The 19,903-nt window shown below is 38.2% G+C and overlaps 1 protein-coding gene across 2 annotated transcripts; it reads left to right on the top strand.

Annotated features, from left to right (window-relative positions):
- Nucleotides 1-8: 8 nt before the first annotated feature.
- RB195_025674 (uncharacterized protein) lies at nucleotides 9-18,353 on the top strand (the record flags this gene model as incomplete). Of its 2 annotated transcripts, none has more annotated exons than XM_013450230.2 (10): nucleotides 9-43; nucleotides 10,052-10,262; nucleotides 10,313-10,386; nucleotides 14,456-14,538; nucleotides 14,706-14,788; nucleotides 14,870-14,952; nucleotides 16,603-16,676; nucleotides 16,742-16,818; nucleotides 17,760-17,870; nucleotides 18,186-18,353. In XM_013450230.2, the coding sequence occupies 10 exons, from the start codon at nucleotides 9-11 to the stop codon at nucleotides 18,351-18,353; spliced, it is 999 nt and encodes a 332-aa protein (XP_013305684.2). The 2 variants fall into 2 exon arrangements, with proteins under 2 accessions (XP_013305684.2, XP_064069798.1); XM_064213917.1 differs by lacking the exon at nucleotides 9-43 and having other exon boundaries at nucleotides 10,112-10,122; nucleotides 10,211-10,262.
- Between the last annotated feature and the right edge of the window lie 1,550 nt (nucleotides 18,354-19,903).

Below are 19,903 nucleotides of genomic sequence, written 5' to 3'. Positions count from 1 at the left end.
TTGTTGGCATGGACGAAGAGGAGAAGGAGGAGGAGAAGAAGAGGTGAAAGAGTAGGAGAACATGTGAGAAGGACGAGAAGAAGAATGTCATTCACATTAAAGTACGTGTATTTTCACTAATACATACGCCTAACTAGACATCCAGAGATTTTCTGTTCACAGTTAATTGATTCGAATACAGATCCAGAAACTGGATACACCAGTACCCCAACCACAAAGCACAATTCGAACAGTGTTTGATTTTTGTTGTTTTATAGCCTGTCTTAGGTTGGTTTTTTGTTCCCGACAACTATGGGTGGGCATAACTCACTAATCCATGAAATAAAAACATTACGGTTGGCAACTGTCGTTGCTTCGCTTCTTTCCGATAAATATCGTCATTTCTGCGATTTATACACGCCAAAGACGTTCGCATAACATTACATGGAATAATGCATTGATTTTTTTTTTTGATAAGATGTACACGAGTTTCGCGACTAATTTTATTGGTTAACGCTCTGGCCAATCATCTAATTCACAGCATGAAATCGATAACCCGACAAACAAACTGTCGATGTCGGATCAAATCTTTCCACAAACAACCAAGAAAACCTTAAAGCTTATCTTTTCTCTCTTTTTCACTGACATAAGCACGACAACAACAAAAACTCATCTAAAAAAACTGATTTCAAAAGTGATCTCTATTTTATGACATTGATAAGTGATTCGGATACCTCATTCAAATCAAAGAGATATATCAATAGCAGAGGGAAGTCGCACGTTTCCAGGAGGAAAAGGAATTTTCAAGTTAATGGAAAAATCTCGGAAAGGAAGCATTCCACATCGACGAGATTACCGACAATCGACATCTATTTTTGATCACAATAAATTCCTGAAGCTCTACCATGAATCTAGGAGGTTTCTGAGAGCGAATCTGATACCGGTACCTTCACAGAGATTTTTGCGTTAATTTCAAATTTGGCACCCTTCTACCTTCTGTGAACGCCTTCAGAAATTGAATTCACCAATTTCTACTTAGTATTATTAGGCTTCTTAATACGAATGCGTAACTGTCGCTGTTTTTCGTCATGAATTTAACACATCTCATGGAAAATATTTTTCAAATTGCTTATGGATCAGTCAAAGTCTCCTGTTCTTCCTCTAGTATATGTAATGTAGTTTCATGTGTTGTGCTACGATTCGGGTGTTTTACGGTGATTGATTTTACAGTGATTTTACATCGTTCTGCGCTCAAATTTCTCAATGTCGTCAACTTCTAGTCGTTAGAATTATGCGCAGTATTTGCGTAATCCAGGTACAATCCTCTCAAATGTTTGACGCGAACTATTACAAGGAATAGATGCCAGGAAAATAAAAGACCTCATGGATTCATGAGTTTAATAGCTGAAAAAAAGTAGTTCAGTATGAGTAAGACACCTTAAAAACCATTAAAATCAGTTTATTGACGATGAATAGATGGATTAAGAGAGAAAAATGAGGAGGAACGAGAAGGTGAATCATGCGAATTCACACAAAATTCAACTGTTAAGGGTGATTGTGTTTGGGTAGAGAGGTGCAAGGCTTCTGAAGCACGTTTATATCTACCACCGTATGTATGCAACTATGTATATGTGTATGTATATATATGTACTTTATGTGTGCGTGTGTTTGTGTGTGGGTTGTCCTGACGCTCAGTGTAAAGAACACCCGCATTTTTATCCAGAGCGCCATCAGTAGAAGGGTTTGCGTCATTGCACTATCGATTGTGAAGTCTGGCTGAGTGCCAGCATGGCGGAACATCGAGGAGGAAAAGCGAGGAAAAAGCGGTCATCGCACCAATGCGCACATGCTGCTTGTTGCTCCTTGCCTTCATTGATGTACCACAACACTAATTCTTCCTTGGGGTATCATTCAATATCTTCAAGCATCGTAGAATATAAAGTCTAAGGTGAAAAGTGATGACGGATCCAGGGAAATCCATCCATGAAAAGGACAAGCGCCAACTCGGAGCTTAAAAAATTTCAGAAATATGGCGTAGGCGGGAGCACTAGCGATAGGTGAAGTTGTTGTTTTGGGGTGGCGTATTAAGAAGAGGACAAAATACCTCACATACACAGAAACTCAGCGTGTGTGTGTGTGTGTGACTTCGTCATGAGACCAGCCACGCGCTCGAAAAACACGTTCACTGTTTGGCGTTAAGCCAACTCTCACATTAAAACTTTCTGAAAGCAACGGACGAGAAAAGGAAGCAGCGCGTGAGCGCTGCGCAAGCATTGGACTTTTTTTTTCGCGAATATTCCAAAGAAAAGCCAAGATGGATGGCGTCATAATGCACTTTCGCTGGAAGTGCGTCGACCATGATGTCCTTCAGTTTCGTCAGCGTCAATGTCTGCAATATTTCTCGACGGATGACAAAGCTCTGATAGCCTCTCCTAAGGGATTTAAAGACGTCATTTCCCATTGCTGACGTATCCAGACATGAAATTCTGGCAATCGACTGGCACAAGAACACGCTCAGGAAATAATGGATACCTTGAAAAGCCGGAAATTTCTGACCAGGATGACATTTTTCTCCGATGTGCGAATTTGTTCCAATTTTATTAGGTTAAGAAATAAATCGTGAGCTTTTTTTTTCAAAGTGGAAAATGAAGATAAGAATAACCATTATTTCCAAGGATCCACATATATTATCGGTCAAATGAGAATTTTTTATTCCACACGATTTCTCCATTCTGAATTTTAATTTTCTGAATTCTTGCATTTTTAGACTATTAAGGTGGAGTGTGAAGCGGATAAAATTGAACACTTTCGACGCCGTTTGTTTTTTCTTTTGCATTTAAACCATACGATAGGGCCTCTGATGCTAAGGTTGGCGTCTTATATGGAGGAGAAATAATGCCTGAAAACGACTGTGCCGTTTCTCTTCGCGCTTCAAAATTTCAAATTTTGATCTCGAAAGCAAGGATCACACATTGGTCGACCAGAGTCCAGTTGATTTGGAGGAAATTTGTTTTCATCTTTTTTTTTCGGAAAATGAAAAAATTTCAACAAACTATCCAACTCTGCACTCTCTACTGTTGTTCCTTTCATTGCTTTTCAACAACTTCCTTCCATTGTTCAGTTGTTTCTCTATGACATTAATTGTTCTTTTTCATGTCTTCTCCTGCATTTTCCCCCTTTTTTCGAGGTTTTTTTTTGTATTTTTGAATTTTTCATGCCTTATTTGATACCCTCCATGAACAACACGAATCTCACAACAAGCATCACCGATCTTATCACTTCGACTTGTTGCAAAAAAGTGAAGGCGTCATAAATATTTCGTTCTGTCCATTTGACACCACATCTTTGGTGTGAGAAAGCGCTAAAAAATTAAATTGGATGACCAGAATAAGACTTTCCCGTAAAATGGGAAATTCTCCAATGAAAGATATTTAAGATTTATATATTTTATTTAATATCTAAGGTTTTGAATTGCTTTTTGTTCCTATGTGCATTTTTCATGTTCGCAAAAAGGTGCTGACGCTTTATTATTCAACCTAAAAGAACACATAAAGATTTCTGAGCATTTTACTCAATCAACGGGTCTCCGAGAAGGAAGCAATGAACAATGTTCGACTAGGATCGCTCCGTCTCTCTGATAAGAAGTTGAACTGTCTGATTTCGGTGCGAAACTCTTACAGAATACCGTATCATTTCATGTAGTTCTTCGAAATTTTTGTGATAGCTCGCAAACGCCATGAATTCCTTGAATCATAGTATTATGGAACAGACATTTAGTATTGAAAAGAACGTCGTTCAACAAAAAGATTACACTAAATAAATCAAATAAAAAACTCGTAGACTTGGAGAAGGTTAAGCCTAATTAATTATTACTAACTTCCACTACTTCTCAAGACTAAAAAATAAACTAAAATGAGAAGTGAGGTTAAATTTAAAGAAAGATATTGTTTTTTTGTTCTTCAAAAAACTTTTGGATCTTTTTTTAGGTACAAAGAATTAAGAAAAGTTTACAGTGGAAGAAAAAAGATTAAGAAAAGGAGAAGCAGGAACCTCTGCTGTGTTATTGTAAGAAAGAATCCCGAAATTACTGTGACCAAAAAAAAACGAAGACTATCGACCTTTCTGGATATTCAGGTAAATGAGTGATTAAAGTACATATATATTTTAGCAGTGCAAAGATAATCTCTGAACATTTACTTGTCTCATTTCTTAATTTTCTAAAAGTCTCTAAGCTGTTTTCAAAATTCCTCAGATTAAATAGATAACTGAAGTCAATCAAGTAATAAACTTATTTATTATTTGTTATGGATTTATTGAAATTGTTTAAAAAAATCATTCTTTTGAGGAACAAAAACAATATTTCTTACTGATGTTCATTTCCATTTTAAAAATATTATCTATTGTTTCAGTTCATCGATGTATCAACACACGATCCTGAACATTTCCCTACGATTCTTTGCTGCGAGAAATCAGTATTCTGGAAGAGAATTTATTATTTATGAAAAGTTTGACAAATGGCTTTTTATTGGAGGTATCGAGCAGAAATAGGTTGATTTCATGAAAGCGAACAGTTATATTGGCAAATTAATTGAATTAGGGACGTGTTCAAAAAAAAATAAAATCTTTCTAAGAATTCAAATGAGCGATAGTTTGAAATAGTAGCAACGAACTTCTCAGGACTGGAGAAATTTCTCAGAGCTCTTCCAAAATTCTGATTTCATGGGTTCCATTCTATTTCTATTTCTGAAACGGCATAAAGTTTTTAGGACTCTCTTATATATGTAATAACAAATAATTCCAAAATTTGCCAGTGTATGGAAGAGAAACAGTAGGAACTTAATAATAGTATTATCTTCTGCACGCATAGACGTAAGGAAGAGTTAAAGTTCATATATGATGATTTTTCTGGAATAATTTGCACTTCACCTTTCGACAGCTTTCCAATTTTCAGATAAAGATACGAAATATTTAGAAGCTTGGAGCTTAGGATTTTGGAAAAAAATAAAGCGGATGCCAAAAATTCAGGATCATTGCACTATTAGAAAGTAGTTGAGTGTCCGTAGCACTATTTCTAAACATTTTTCAGGAGAGACTTCGACCACGTTTTCACCGCTACTACAGTAAATGGACAATTAATTATGAAAAAAGATGAAAAAATGATTACAATGAAATAATAGTATAATCAAAAAATAGGCCCGTGATTCAAATGTGTTAAAAATTCAAATGCGTAACATGTTGTAAATATGTACTGTAACATTCGTTCAAAGGACTCAATCTCACTCATAGTTCGTAAAGTGTTATCATCGTGCGATCGAGAAACGTATACGGTTGTGACCGCACGGTAAGAACTCCGAGCAGAGTTTATCGGAAAGAACCAAGCAAATCGAATTTTTAGAACAATTTGGAAATAAAAAGAAGAAGTACAAAAAATGATTCGAGCCTATATGTGTGAATTATGTGTGTAAAGTTCGAAAAATAGCCGTGATCGGTCCGATATGTCGTCAATGACATGAAATAAAGTGACAAATGACAGCCGCCGCCAAAACGTTCAGAGCTCTGTCAATGCGAACTAATCACATATAGTGCATATAGTCTCCTTCTTCTATTACATTTGCTATTACAAGAAAACGGCATGTTTCATAGACGTGGAGACGATTAAGTGTCCTTGCCTAGAAAACGTTAAGTCGATGGAACAGAGAGGACCCCAGAAAAATGCGGACTTTGATTCGAAAATCACCCACGAGTTCAAAAACTTGAAAAAAAAGCCCAGGAAATAAAGAGTTTCAGTGTCTAATGATATGCGGAACATCTGTAATATGTACATATAAAAACGCGGAACCCACAAATGTAAACAATTCAGGATCAAAGATCAAGGATACCAACAATTTTTAGGATCTTTTCTGTATAGAAAGTTGTAGAACGTCCGTATCGCTAATTCTAACTTCTATCCAAATATTTCTTATAGTTCCTTCAGAAAACAGTGGAGAATCTATCCAAAAATTTCTTCTTTAGAACCGGTTGATGATCTTTTAAAAGTCAACATATACCAGGAAAACAATCGGGAGAGCAGAGTTCAAAGTACTGAGCCTACTGGAATTACCGAAATCCAAATCCATCAATTAAAAGCTAAATTAGGGGGATTCCAAATGTTTAACAGGATAAAATAGTCTTTTCACTGCTCGTTGATCCTGGACTAAACTCCTACCCTTTTAGTAGAAAGATATTAGTGGTCGTTTAAAGGCATCACCCCACGAATCTGGGGTGGCGTGGGTTTCAGATGGGTTATGCCCATACGGAGTAGTAGACTATGGAGAGAAGAGTGATTCCGTCTATTTCTTCCTGCCGCACCGTAAAGCTGCATTACTGTAAAAAAAAAACGGCATGGAAGATACGGCTCCGAGCGTTCCGTCGCGCTATTTTCTTCAAAAAGTTCGATTGGAGCGCGCCAGCCTTGTGCACGCGCCGCATCTTCCGGGCCGTTTTTACGGCGATTAGGAAGAAATGGACGAAATCACCCTCCACTCCATAATCTACGACCCCGTATAGGAACTCTCTACCTGAAATCCGTACCATAGCAAATTAGTCGGGTGATGCCTTTAACATTACCATTTACAGAAAATTTTTTGTGATCTACTTTAACTTCACAATAGTAGGCTATGATTATTTGGTCCCCTTCCTTCTTTGAAAAAAAAAACAGAATGGATCAGCAGTAGGTTCGCCTAAAAATGTGGTACCAAAACATTTATGCATGAATTTGTAATTTTCCCCCAACATTTTTAATATTGAGGCTGTGTGGTTTAAAAAAAAGGAAAAGTTAAAGAAGATGTTAAATATAATGGTTACACTTTGACAGAGGAAATATCTCTGTTCATTCACAGATTTTTGTTACAGATTGATAAATAATATTTCTCACTACTAGAAATGAAAAACTTCCAGAAGAAATAAGTTGATTGCTTATTTGACTGCTAACTCTACTCTTTGCTATGTGGTGCCAATTTCTACCATAATGATGACAATGACATGGACAATCTAAGAAGCACTGCTCCGAATGAATTTTTTCAAGAATTTTATTCTCGGAAGAAACGAGAAATATAAGGATGATACTTTCCCTTTAGTACAGCTTATCATTCACACTACACCATCAATCAGGCGACTACGTTCTTATCACAACCAGACCGCATGGTTTGCTTTACGTATACGACAGACACATTACATCATAATAGCCTCTCAATATTTTCCATCATCACACTGATAAGTTACGGGATCGGAAAGCACAAAGAGGTCTTCCCAGAAATATCGAACAGATTCCTAGCCGAACTTTTTAATATCGAAAATATCTAACTGACGACACTAATACAACAAAAGTGGGACACTTCGTTGAAAAGTTCCGTTCTTGTGGTGCAAAAAATTATCTAGATCCAGATCTTCACCAGTAGAATATACTAGTCCAGAAACTACACAGATCCTCGCCAATTGGTTTATTTCGTTCGAGTAAAATGTGAATCGCAGGTGCTCGTGATCCGTGAACTATCCCGCCCAGTTGAACCTCTCGTATCGATTATTTTCAAGCTGTTGATTTCTTTTCCTGCATTTGTTGTGCTGTAATGCTCAGTTGCTCAATTCCAATGACACATTTGTTGTTTAATGGAAAAAGACCAACAGACTCTCGAAATTTTACGGATTGAATGTCAAATGTCCGTAGTTTTTCTAATAATAAAATCAATCGGTCAGAAGCGCTTGCACACCGAAAAAAATCGTTCTCCAATGTTTTTCGCTACAACAAATCTATTTTGGATAATAAGATACTCAGGATTTTAAAAGAAAGACACGCCGAAACATATTCGAATGCTACGAAACAAAAAAAGTAAAAAAAAAAAACTAGAAACGGATAGCACACAGCGTATTCGATCGGTAACAAGATCGTCGGTTCGATTTGGTGATTCAGAACTCCATTTTCGGTTCTGGATTACATCTCTGAAATGATGATGTTTACATATGATTCTACTACGAATTGTTTTTCGCTCACAAATTGTGCAAAATATTTTCATGAGTAGTTATTTGCTGGATTTTCACAAAGGAAGATGTTTTTCTGGTTGACGGGAACCAGTTTTCTTCTCATGCAACAAGGTGAAAAGTTTTTATATGTGTCGTTGGGGATTGTTTTTTTTTTCTTCGAAAAAAAGTGGAAGTAAAAGGAGTATACAAAACTACACTTGTTGACAATGTTATTTTTTCGCCTAAATTTCTTGTTGTAGAACATGGGAAACCTTGAAAATTGTGACCTTTCCACAACTGTTCGTCTACTGTTCACTTTTCGTTGGAATCAAGAAAAAAAAAAGATGGCGAGGGCGAAAGGCGTAGTACGCGTTGCACTTGAGAGCGAATTTTGTAGTTGCCCTTCAAATAGAAAGAGAGATATGCACGTGCTGGGGCCACGGTGAAGACCTTGGACAATTTTCCGCTAATCGTAAATTCTAGAGTGGCAGTGATACTATTGACAGGGATTGGTTGTAAATCTAGTACCTGTAAATTAGAGATGATTTTCGTAAAAACATGGAAAAAAACTACTTTTAAAAAATTATTCATAGAAACTGTTGAGAAAAAATTCTCCTTTACTTTGCACAAAAGTTTTTGAATTAAAGTTAAATCTTATTGTTCCACTGTCAACAGTCCACTGTAAACAAAACTCTTATACTTATAAACTATTACTGTTAATATCGTTATTACTACAGATATAACAATATGTATAACTATGTGCATACAATAAAAAAACAGTTGCAAAATTCATTTCTCCAAGTGACTTAGAAATTCCTTCCTTGAAATATTTAAGATGCCTGACAACAGTTAGCAGATAGAATATCCAAAAAATATCATCAATCATAGAGCAAAGTAATTTTTATCTTTTTCCTGACTTTACATCAAGAACAGTGTGGAGAGAAGGAAGACAAGAAAATAACTTCCATTCTATTCATAAACTTTGCAAATGCATGACGAAAAAGTGGCCAAACGTGTCTGATCACGGCCATTCCCTGTTTGTTCACAGTTACATATTCTCAGTTTCCATACTAACCTCATCCAGAAGTTGTATTCCTGCTAAAGTCACACCTTATAGGAACACCATTTTCAATCAACGTGATCTGCTTCTCTTGTTTTGTTTTTGTTTTAATTATCTTAAGCGATAACTCCAGTGACAACAAAATTGTCTCAGTTCCCCGAGGGAAATAACGCTAATATCGTTAACATTGAATAGGCTGGGAATGAACGTTCAGGTGTGTGTTTGCCTGAGAGGCAACCAGTTTTGATACTAAGGATTTTGTGCAGTTTAAACAAAGCATTGAAATAATTCATTAAAATCACCTGAGTTCTAATTTATTCGAAAAGAAAAAACTGAGTGATAAAATCTGCATCATAGCGAATTGTTCTGGTTTTTTAGAACTGAAAAACATCTAGTTTTTGTTTAGTAACCAATAAAAATAAGGGTACACTACAGAAACGTGTAGAAGATTCAGTACTGAGAATTTTTTTTAGCAGTGTTTTCTTCTCGTAAATATTAAAGTAGTTCGTTGTGTCTCGTTATCGGAGAGCCAAGAGGAGATACATTGGATTTTTCCTACGAGATGGTCGACAAAGATTGAATTGTAAATATTACTCTTTATCATTCAATCTTCGTAGAAATGCTTCGTTACTCGGTTCTTTCTAATCCTATCTACGGAAAGAGATTTGGAGGATTATCATCTATTTCAATTTTGCATTTCTAACAACAAAATAAGTATAGTAATGTAATAATAATAATTATTATTATAATAATTATAATTATAATTATAGTAATTATAATAATAATAATAATTATTATTATTATTGTTATTATTATTATTATTATTATTACTATTATTATTATTATTATATTATGCACAATAATATAGTAATATAGTAATGTTCTGCACACCATTTTTTGCGAAATTAAATTTCTCCATAGTGTACTATAACTTGTTGGAGTTAAAGAAAACAGCAAACATCATATTCTTCCAAAAACCATGCATAATGCAGTCTAAATTATAAACTTCTTTTTTAGAATTCAAAGCAATATGGACTACTGGACCCTATTTCGGCGATACCTTGACTTTTTCTACACATGTGTCACCGGTTACATCTACTTTCAGTACTCTAGAAGATTTCAATATAAGAAACCTCGTGAGAATTTGACTCCTCTCGATGATGTAGTATATATCAGTCCGAATATAATACGAGTCCTTGGCCAGAATCCTGGGACATTCACACTCCAGGTCAGTTACTATAAATTTTAACACTTCAATTTTTTAGTACAACATTACAGGGCACGAACACCTATCTGGTTGGTTCTGAGAAAAAGAAGCTTTTAATAGATGCTGGAGAGGCGAACAACATGAGGTACACATAGTAGGGCGCAGAACTGTATTATCGCGATGTGCGCTCGGCTGGGTAAGAGTAGAGGAGAAAGAGAGTGTGTATATCCCAGAAACTAGGAAATTAATGCTGTAGCGATCTCTCCAGAAAAGGATAGTGTTAAGGGTGTAGCTTTCGGGAATGGCCATGTAGATGTTCAATTCTTCTTGATAATTGATGAAAAATGGAGTACGAAACGACCTTTCTGTACGTATTTTCCTGCAGAACACTTTATAACGCGCCACCACTGTGCATAAGCCGCGTCTGCGAGAGAGCGAGCGATAACCAATGATGTTTCTCCAGCGAAAGGAGTACAAATAAAACCATTAAATAGGCTGAGGGAGCCAGCACGCGTGAGAAACAAGAGTTATGAGGTGCCCTTGTAGGGGAATTCGCACAAGACTGCAGTTTCCCACGCTGTTTTTAGGGGGATCAAGGAGAATTGAACATGTGCAAGCTCATATCCGTAACCTACACCGCTAAAGTGGGGCCGTACATACAAGTCTGATTGCTATCTGCTCGAGGGAGCCACGCTTTTAGTAAACGCAGTAATCAAGCATTCGAGTGTACGTATTATGAACGTACGAGCTATATACGAGCTATATAACGTACAAGCTACACAGTTATATTGTGAAAGGTTTTGACACCTTTCACAAAAAAAGGAGCTCTCGTACAGGAAATTGGAATAGCACATAACTTGAAAAGTCAACTGCTGAGGGGAGCGTGGAATTTTTGACAGCAACCATTCGTTTCGCCCCTTTCAACTTCCGAACACTGTTCGAGTGAACTCTAAAAAAACCGCCTTGTCTGGGATTCTGCGATATTTCTGTGTTAATCTTGTTGCGCTGCAGGAGACACACATCAAAGACCGGCCGATCGTCAGCATCGGATACTATACTATCTTCTCCGGGAATGCTTATGAAAGTAGCTGCGCGATAGCTGTAAGGACCGGCTACAGGAACTTCGTGGAGGGATTGGATTCAACTTCGTCTAGAAGTCTCTATGTACGACTGTGGGATCGTAGATGACGTAAACTCTGGGTCGTAAGTGCTCATGCATATACGGAAACCGCAGAAGACAACAATAAGGACGCCTTCAATGGTGAACTCAATGCGCTGATGTCTGAAATACCTAGCGAGCAAGTGGTCATTTTTCGAATCGACGTGAGTGCAAAGATGGGACTTTAACAATAATCCGATATGATAGAGAAATGGTTTCATCCACCGAAGCGCACGTCGGATAACGGTGACCGCATGGTGGAATTATGTGAACAGGTGAGCCTCATCATCGCTTCTACTTTTGAGGGGAATCATCGACGCTGTCAGCTTACGTGGCAAGGGTCAACCCCCTTCGACGCTTAAAGAGCCGATGAGAACTCTCAAACATCAGATCGACAACTTTCTGACGAGGAATATTCCTCAGTGAGATAACCGAAAATCTAGACCTGTTTGGGACGCCGCGTTCGACATTGACCACCATCTAGTTCCCGGTTTCAAGAAGCGGTTCCACAAGAGAAACCGAGGAGTTCCTCTTCAACCGAAGATCAATATGGTAGATCTGAAAGATGAAGAATGTAGAACAAAATTCTGCTCACGTTTGACTACTCACGTTGGAAAAAAAAGCTTGGCGAAGCGGATTCCTTCAGTGCATCCAGAACGCTACAAGGGAAACGCTCCCTGTGTTCCAAGGCCGCGAAAGAAGTTAGCCGTCGCATCTATAGTATCAAAATCCGCACATACCTCTGTATGCGCTACTCATACCACTGGCGATTTCAGCCAGGAAAAGTCCCAGAGAAGGAATTCGCGTTGCCAACATCTTCCTACTTCTTGGATTTGTGAGATGACAAAGGTCATCCCCTCAATATGGATTGATGAGAAGGAAACCTGTCTGGACGAGACATAATTCTCCTCTACAAGAAGTTATCCGTCACAGACCCCGAGAACTATCAAGGAATCTCTTTTCTACGTGTTAGGTGGAAGGTTTTAGAGCGGATTGTAGTGAACCGACTACTAAACACTAAACACTACTAAACATCGCGAAGAAAAAACGCGCGGCAAACAAGGCGGCATTCGTCCAGGCCGATCTACGATTGACCGTTCACCCTATGTTCATCGTCTGGAGAATGACCGAACTGTAGCAGCGGTATTCGAAGCCAATACAACTAGTCTTTTTGGACTTTGAACCCGCTTTCAACTCTTCACATCGAAGCTGTGTTCTCAACGAGCTCCCAGCCGATGGAGTACAAGGAAAGTTCGTTCGCTTTCTTGATGACATGAATTGGCGAACAACTGCTCCAATTCAAAGATCAGCTTGATGTACAACACTGTTTTAAGTGTTCAACTTTCCCATCGATATTATCGTTAAAGTTTAACAGTAAGTGACGAACAGTCGATAATTGTTCTGGCGACATCGTTTTAGCACAGTCAAGGTGCTCTTTAACCGATCTCAACTACGCCGACGTTTCTATATTCACGGGAAGCAGTACGAAACTTCAACATGCTGTCAACTTTGTATCGAAGTTGGCTGCAGCCTATGGACTACCTCTACGCCCTGATAAATGCAAGCAGATATGGATCTCCTCGAGACCTCTAACAGGAATCAGAACCGATAAAACTCGTCGATGAGTTCTGTTACTTGGGTTGTAGGCTGAAGAACAACGGCAGCTATCAGAATGATATTCTGTTAGCTGCGCTAAGGCCACTCTGCATGTAACCCCACAGCGAAAGGCCGTTGGTCAACTCCGATTATGTCAAGTTGCGATTCTACTTATCCCAGATTCGTCCCAACTTGATGTACGGATCGGAGACTTGGGCAGCACCATCTACGGTTATGGAAGGCTTGATAGCAGGGGGAAGATGCTATTAAGATTGCTGCTTAGCTACTTTTGAACTGGGAATGTCACAATGAATCCATGTGGTGAACCTGCGGATAACACGTTGAAGATAATAACATATTGCACGAAAGTTGCTACAGAAAAAGGTCTTCGCTTCTTTGGTCATATATTGAGGAGGCCAGCAAATCGACTTGTTCAACGGGTTCTGAAGAGTTTGTTGGTTCAACCTGAAAGTGGCCACCTGTCCGGAAACGGAAGTTCTGGATTGGGGTGGTAAAAGAGGAGCTGAAGACATTCAGCGTGGATAAGAAGTTCAGGCGAGACATAAGCTTTCGCAGGATAAGGGATAGGATTGTTTCTGTGCAAACTCTCGAGAAGGTCGAGAAGTTTGTGTAGAGCAATGTTCAACTACACACCTCAGCGAAGATGCGGGCAACCGCGTCAGGCGATAAAATCAGCCCTGCGATTGAGTCAATTAAGTCACATCACTAACATTATCGTTTCATGGAGATATCCAAACATCTTCAATTTCGCAATACGCTCTCTTTTAGTAAAAAAAATAGATAGTGCGTTGCTGCTGATGCGCCGCGCACACGTGGTTGAACATATTCGCCCGCTGTTACGTTCTAACCGTTACTTTTGTTCGGGTTCAGTACAGATTATTTTTATGAGTTCTCTGGAAAAACGTCAAGAAACATCAATAGTTGCGATCTAGCATATTTGAACGAGAAACAAGTTGCTGGCGCGCAAAAACCGTATCTTGCACCTACAAGAGAACGTGTTCTGGAATAAAAACACATTGTTATACAACATGCAAATGACATTGAACACTTTCGCACTTTCCTCCAAGAGCAGGGAGGGAGCAACTTTTCACTTATATCTGCTCTAGAATTCTGCGCTAATTCTGAACCTATCATACTGCAATTCACGGACTGTCAACAATTGAATTCTGATTTGTATAGAAGAAACAGAAAATAGAATTGAGCACAAAGTGGGATTTTTAAGAGGAAAATATATCAAAATAACGGAAAACTTTACACAAAGCATATCAGTATGAAGTTCATAGAAAATAATGAGAACATTCGTTATGGTCCAGGGATCATACACAATTCATTCGAGAACATTTAGGAACATTTATCTAGAGCGATTGAACTTATTTCTCGAGACATCCCAGAAGTTCTACCTCTTCACTTGTATGCAAAAACATAAGTGCTATTTTAGATATATTGGCAAACTCAAAGAATCCCTTGGTGATGCCACTATAGAAGGAATAATCTGCACGCATTGGCATCACGATCACACAGGTAACCTCCGTCGAGGATCTTGTTTTTTTTTAAGCAGAAGGTAAAAAATTCACAAACATATTCAACTTGATTACTAAGGTGTAAAAACAAATACAAGCAAATATTTCTCCTGAACTGTAAGAATTCAACACGAACAAGATGAGTTTTAACATGCATGCATACTGTAGGTGGATGTCCTTCGGTACGAGACCACTTTCGGACGTCACGAGGCGAAAAACCACCAGTCTATAGAAGAAAGTACAAGACAAATGTAAGGAGTATTAGCCAGGCTAACAAAAAAAACAAAAAAGGTCTGATTCTAAGAAAAGCTTTCTCATATTCCTATTTTCAGAAGAATCTCAGTGAATGTACATATGTTGAGGAAGGACATGTGTTCAAACAAGACGGTATTACCCTAAGGGTGATTGATACGAGGTAAGTTCAATGAGGAACTACACAGAACCTATTATATGAATAATTTATAGTTTATGGATGGAGTATGTGGACAATGAAATACTTTTTAAAGCTTGCAGCCAGGTGTTTATACGCTAACCTAACTTAACTTCAAACGTGCATAAAACAATTGAATCAGATAATGGACAATAACCAGGAATCAGTTGAGAAACCGGTTCAAATACGTGAATGGATCAGCAACCAGAAAACATTTTTGCGCTGAATACTTTTGAAGTCAAATCAGAGAACAGTTTGAGCGTTGAATGACCTCAAAAGTTAGGAGTCGAGTTGTCAGTTTGAAATCTTTTTACCGAACGATCGACCATGGGTGATGACCTTGAATAGTTTAGTTTAACCTCTCTACGCCATTATCTTGCAACTAATCAGCCTATGATTATGGATGAGTTCACATTTGAAGGACATTTAAGGTGGTGTAGTAGCGAGAAGAGGTGTCGAACAGACAGACTAAAATTGTACTTTCTCATTGAAGTGACCTCATCGCACGTTAAGGTTAAGAACGATGCACCTTCCGACACAGGTCGTGGAAAAAATGAACCCAGGGGTACCAGCAAGTAATGTTGGATCTGACTAATTTTTTTCGGGACTCTTGAAAAGCACCTCGTACGAACAGCATTGTGAATGTTCAGTACCGAGGAAGCGCGATAAAATAAAATAAATTGAATAAAATTCAACCTCAAACTCCGATAAAATAGACAAAAATCCGGCAGCTGCTAACGTTCTCCGAAAATACAAGTCAGTTTTGTTTTGTATTTGAATAAAAAAAATAAATGACCTTTTGTTTTGCTCTGCAATTAATTACGCCGTCAATCAAAGGGTAAAAAATGGAAAAATTCCAAAGATAGTTGAGCATACAGAGCACAGAAAAACGCGAAGATCATTACAGAGGTGGCCGATTTACTTGTTAGTGAAAATATTTAAGGAGAACGGTACTTTACATGTCTTAATTGACTAAAGGAACGCTAAGGAAACCTTTGATAACGTTCGTTTTTCGCCATTAGTAGGCCAAAATCGTGACCTAAATTGGAATTATCACCGGAAAAATGTGAAACACTCTCTGCAAATACAGAAAACAGATGGAGGTTGACCTTTCTACAAAGCACCTCCCTACACAAATAGAAACAAAAATAAAGTGAACAAAAACTGGATCATATTAAAGCTGTAAAGAGTTGCGTCGTTGGATAAACCGTCCAGTCTATGTGGCCGCTGTGAGACTTACTGAGACACTTCGGCGGATAGAACCTCACATCGAAGATTTCCATGAAAATAGGAGAAGGAGAAATTACTTCCATGCATATACTTTGCATTTAATTGGTTTTCTAATTTAGATGACAAACTATCTGAGCGCTTATTAGTGTAGTTTTAATAAGTAGTTCAAATTTAAATCATTTTGAAATGGTGCTCCTAGAAGAACCTGTACAAGTGTAAAGAAGTAAAGTTGTTGTTTTGTGAGTTATAAAGAAGCAGTGTAATGAGCACATGCAATTTCGCAGATGCTTTTGAAGAGCACAGAGGGCGATTTTAAAATGAGAAATTTCCCTTTTTCCGGATTTAATTACGAATTCCGATTTCTTTTAATTCCTGCCCGAAATTTTTTTTTTCGGATCGCTTCAGGGGTCACACCTCTGACCATATCTCATTATTTTACGAAGAAGAAGGAGTACTGTTCAGTGGTGACTGCATTTTAGGTCTGTTTTGTATATATTCAAACGGAAACGAGACCTGAGCAAAGAATTTCTTTTTGTATTTTCAGGACAAGGCACAAGTATATTCGAGGATCTCAGTGATTACATGCGTTCATTAAAAAAACTTCTCGAGCTGCCTTGCAAGGTGAGTTGATGTTGTTACGATTTCTGGTAGGATTGGATGATTCTGATAAATACACGAAAGAAGGTCATGCGGTAGTGGGATTTTTTTTTCAAACGGATCGATCTCGTGTATTTCCAAAAGACGAACTACCCCTTACATTCTAGATCACGAGATTTTGTTACAGTAGTAATTTTCTTTCAAATTTCCCCTAATCTTCCTCTGAAAAAAAATCTGAAATATTCAAAATATCGCAGGGCTGTAGCAGTTTAAGTACTACTAATTCAAAGTTGGTCGCTCAGTCCAAGCTATAGGACTCTTCTATAGTAGACATTTTGAGATTATCTTGTTGTTTTCTGGAATTTCACACAAAACTCCTTCCGGCTCCTTAAACCCTTTTCAAAAGCACACAACATCACGACCAAGATTAAATTTTCAGTGTAAAGCTCAGTTTTACACAAAATTCCTTTCAAACCCTTCAACAAGAAGGTAAACTACTCTAAGGAGGATACTCTAAGGATCGATCAATAATCAGTTTAAAGCATTTTCTTGGAGAGAGGTAGTCCAGAACCAGAAAAATATGATCCCATTTCGAGGGGAAATTTCCGAGTGCTCAGGAGATTAGAAAGAAAGACATTCTTACCAATAACACAAATACACACTCCTCTATTGTTCGGCCATGAAAATTGCGAGATTTTTCCAGATCCGAGATCATTTTTCTGTTCAGAAAATTGAAGTGAATGATCTGTGCCATTATTCGTGTTATCTAATATATAATTAATTTCTTAAACCCACCTTTTCGTAATTTTGATTCATTTCTTAATTACCTTTGGTCGCAGACATATCATATCCAGCAATCACCTAAAAACCTCTTATTCCTTGCATCACAATTCGCTAAGTGCATTTTTTCAAATTCAATAGGATTTCTTAGATTTGCAACGTAATTCACTTCCTTGCTCTTATAGATAATTTGCCCTGGCCACGGTCCTGTAATCATCGATGCGAAAGCGAAAATTAAGGAATACATTGAAAGACGAGAAAAACGGGAGCAGCAGATACTCGATTATTTCCGTAAGGTGCATTTTGTAGTTATTTCAAAAGTATTGAAGGCTCACAATTTAGAAGAATTTTTCACAGGAACTGCTTTGATTTGTAAAAGTAGAACAAGGTTGGAATACCACGCATTAAAAAATGCTAAAATCTAAAATGTCATTAGAACATTATCCCGCGACTATCCACAAAATACTTTATTGATCTGCTAGACACTCATCTCCGTTTTTCTTCATGATGAATTATGGCTACGTACGTAACAACTGTTCATAATCCCTCTGAACAACTTGATCGGAAATAAAGTTGTAGAAAATCAAGGAAACATCAAAATCCATCTTCAGGTCGTACGAGCAAATCCACTTGAAGTTACTCGAGGTCTCTACAAAACGTTGCCTAGAAATGTACATGTGGCCGCCTTCCGATCCACCCAACTTCACCTGAAAAAATTGGAAGACGAGGGTAAACTGAGAAAAACAGGTCTTGTAGACTATGTGTATGTTCATTGTTGACTCACTTTATGGGTAATGCATTGTTTTTCGTTTCTTATATGTAATTTTTTTTTGAATCATTGGAAATTGCTTGTTGTTAGTTGAGACTGGAAATAGAAAATTGGTGGAATTTCTCGAACTGGTCGTTATTGCAATCTCCGCTCTGCAGCTCCGGTATCTAATATATAGCTGTTGAAGAACACCGTGTACGTTTAAATTGAGTCAAAGTGTATAGATATGTTAAGCAAATAATTGTGGACATGTTTGAAGCCTTAGGAAAATCGGCATATTCCCGAAATATGTATGAGAAATTGGACAGTCCGCTTTCTCTGTGTTCTATAATGCTCCTGGCATGCTTACGGTAGGCGCGATGGGACCTTCACTCAACTCCACCCACGGCAAAAAGAGGGTCATTAAAGGCATCACCCCACGAGTCTGGAGTGGTACGGATTTCCGGTGGAGTATTCGCATATGGGGTCGTTGATCATGGGGAGGAGGGTGATTCCGTCTATTTCTTCCTAATTGCCGTAAAAACCGGTCCGGAAGATGTGGCGCGCTCCAGTAGGAAATAGTGCGCCAGAACGCCTGAAGCCGTATCTTCCGGGCCGTTTTCTACGGCAATTAGAAAGAAATGGATGGAATCACCCCCTCTCCATAATCTACCATACCGCATCCGAATACTTCACCTGAAATCCGTACCACCTCAGATTCGTGGAGTGGTGCCTTTAAAGGCAGCCTAAGATTTTCGATGCTTGGATACCTCGTGGACAGTATTGTTGCCAATAATGTATGACATCGAGGTGCAGATTACGAGCGTAAGCGTACCGAGTTTCCCTCTCAGTTCCCCATAATCGTCATGGAAAATGGCGTGGTAAAAATTCCCGAGAAGAACGTAGGAGAGCACAACCCTTCCACATCCACAACTCGGAGTGCAATGAGGTATCCTCAGCAGCCTATTGCTGAGGGAACACTGAACGTGCAGAAGGGTAGCGCAACTAACTTATATATGTACGTCGCAGGAACTATGGCGGTTCCCACGCCGTTTTTTAAGGTGATTGGAGAGTAGTGAGTAGCCACGCTTATACTTGTAATCCACATCCGGACTCAATGCGTTTCATCAGGTTTCTACACTCCGTCAATTTCGTGATGCGCTGCCTTAATAAAGATTATCGAAAAAGTGAGTTCTACATTCCAAAAGAACAGCAGTATTGTAGTAATGTTAGATCACAAAGCAGAATATTTGGAGAGAGAATCTGTTGATGTGTAGATAAAGAGAAACGTTTCCGAACAAGGTTCAAGGGTTTATATCCTTTTATTTGTGCAAATTTCATTAAATGAGTTATCCTCAAACACAGTACAGCTGCATGTGGATTCCCGTCGTGGCGAAGCTAAATATTGTACTTTTTATTTTAATGTTGTAATATTGAATCTGAAAGCAGTTTCTTCATAAGTGGAGAGGAAATCCCCAGAGATAAATACCTTGTAATAGAATTTATAGGGGCTTCCGTAAATTTTCCATGTTACCGTGAAATTAGTTTAGATAAAATAAGGGCAAGGTACGTATAAACCAT

Source organism: Necator americanus, chromosome X (assembly GCF_031761385.1).
Source record: "Necator americanus strain Aroian chromosome X, whole genome shotgun sequence".
NCBI classification, from domain to species: domain Eukaryota; kingdom Metazoa; phylum Nematoda; class Chromadorea; order Rhabditida; family Ancylostomatidae; genus Necator; species Necator americanus.
Note: the sequence above shows the minus strand (reverse complement) of the source record. Positions and strands in the feature narration are given on the sequence as shown.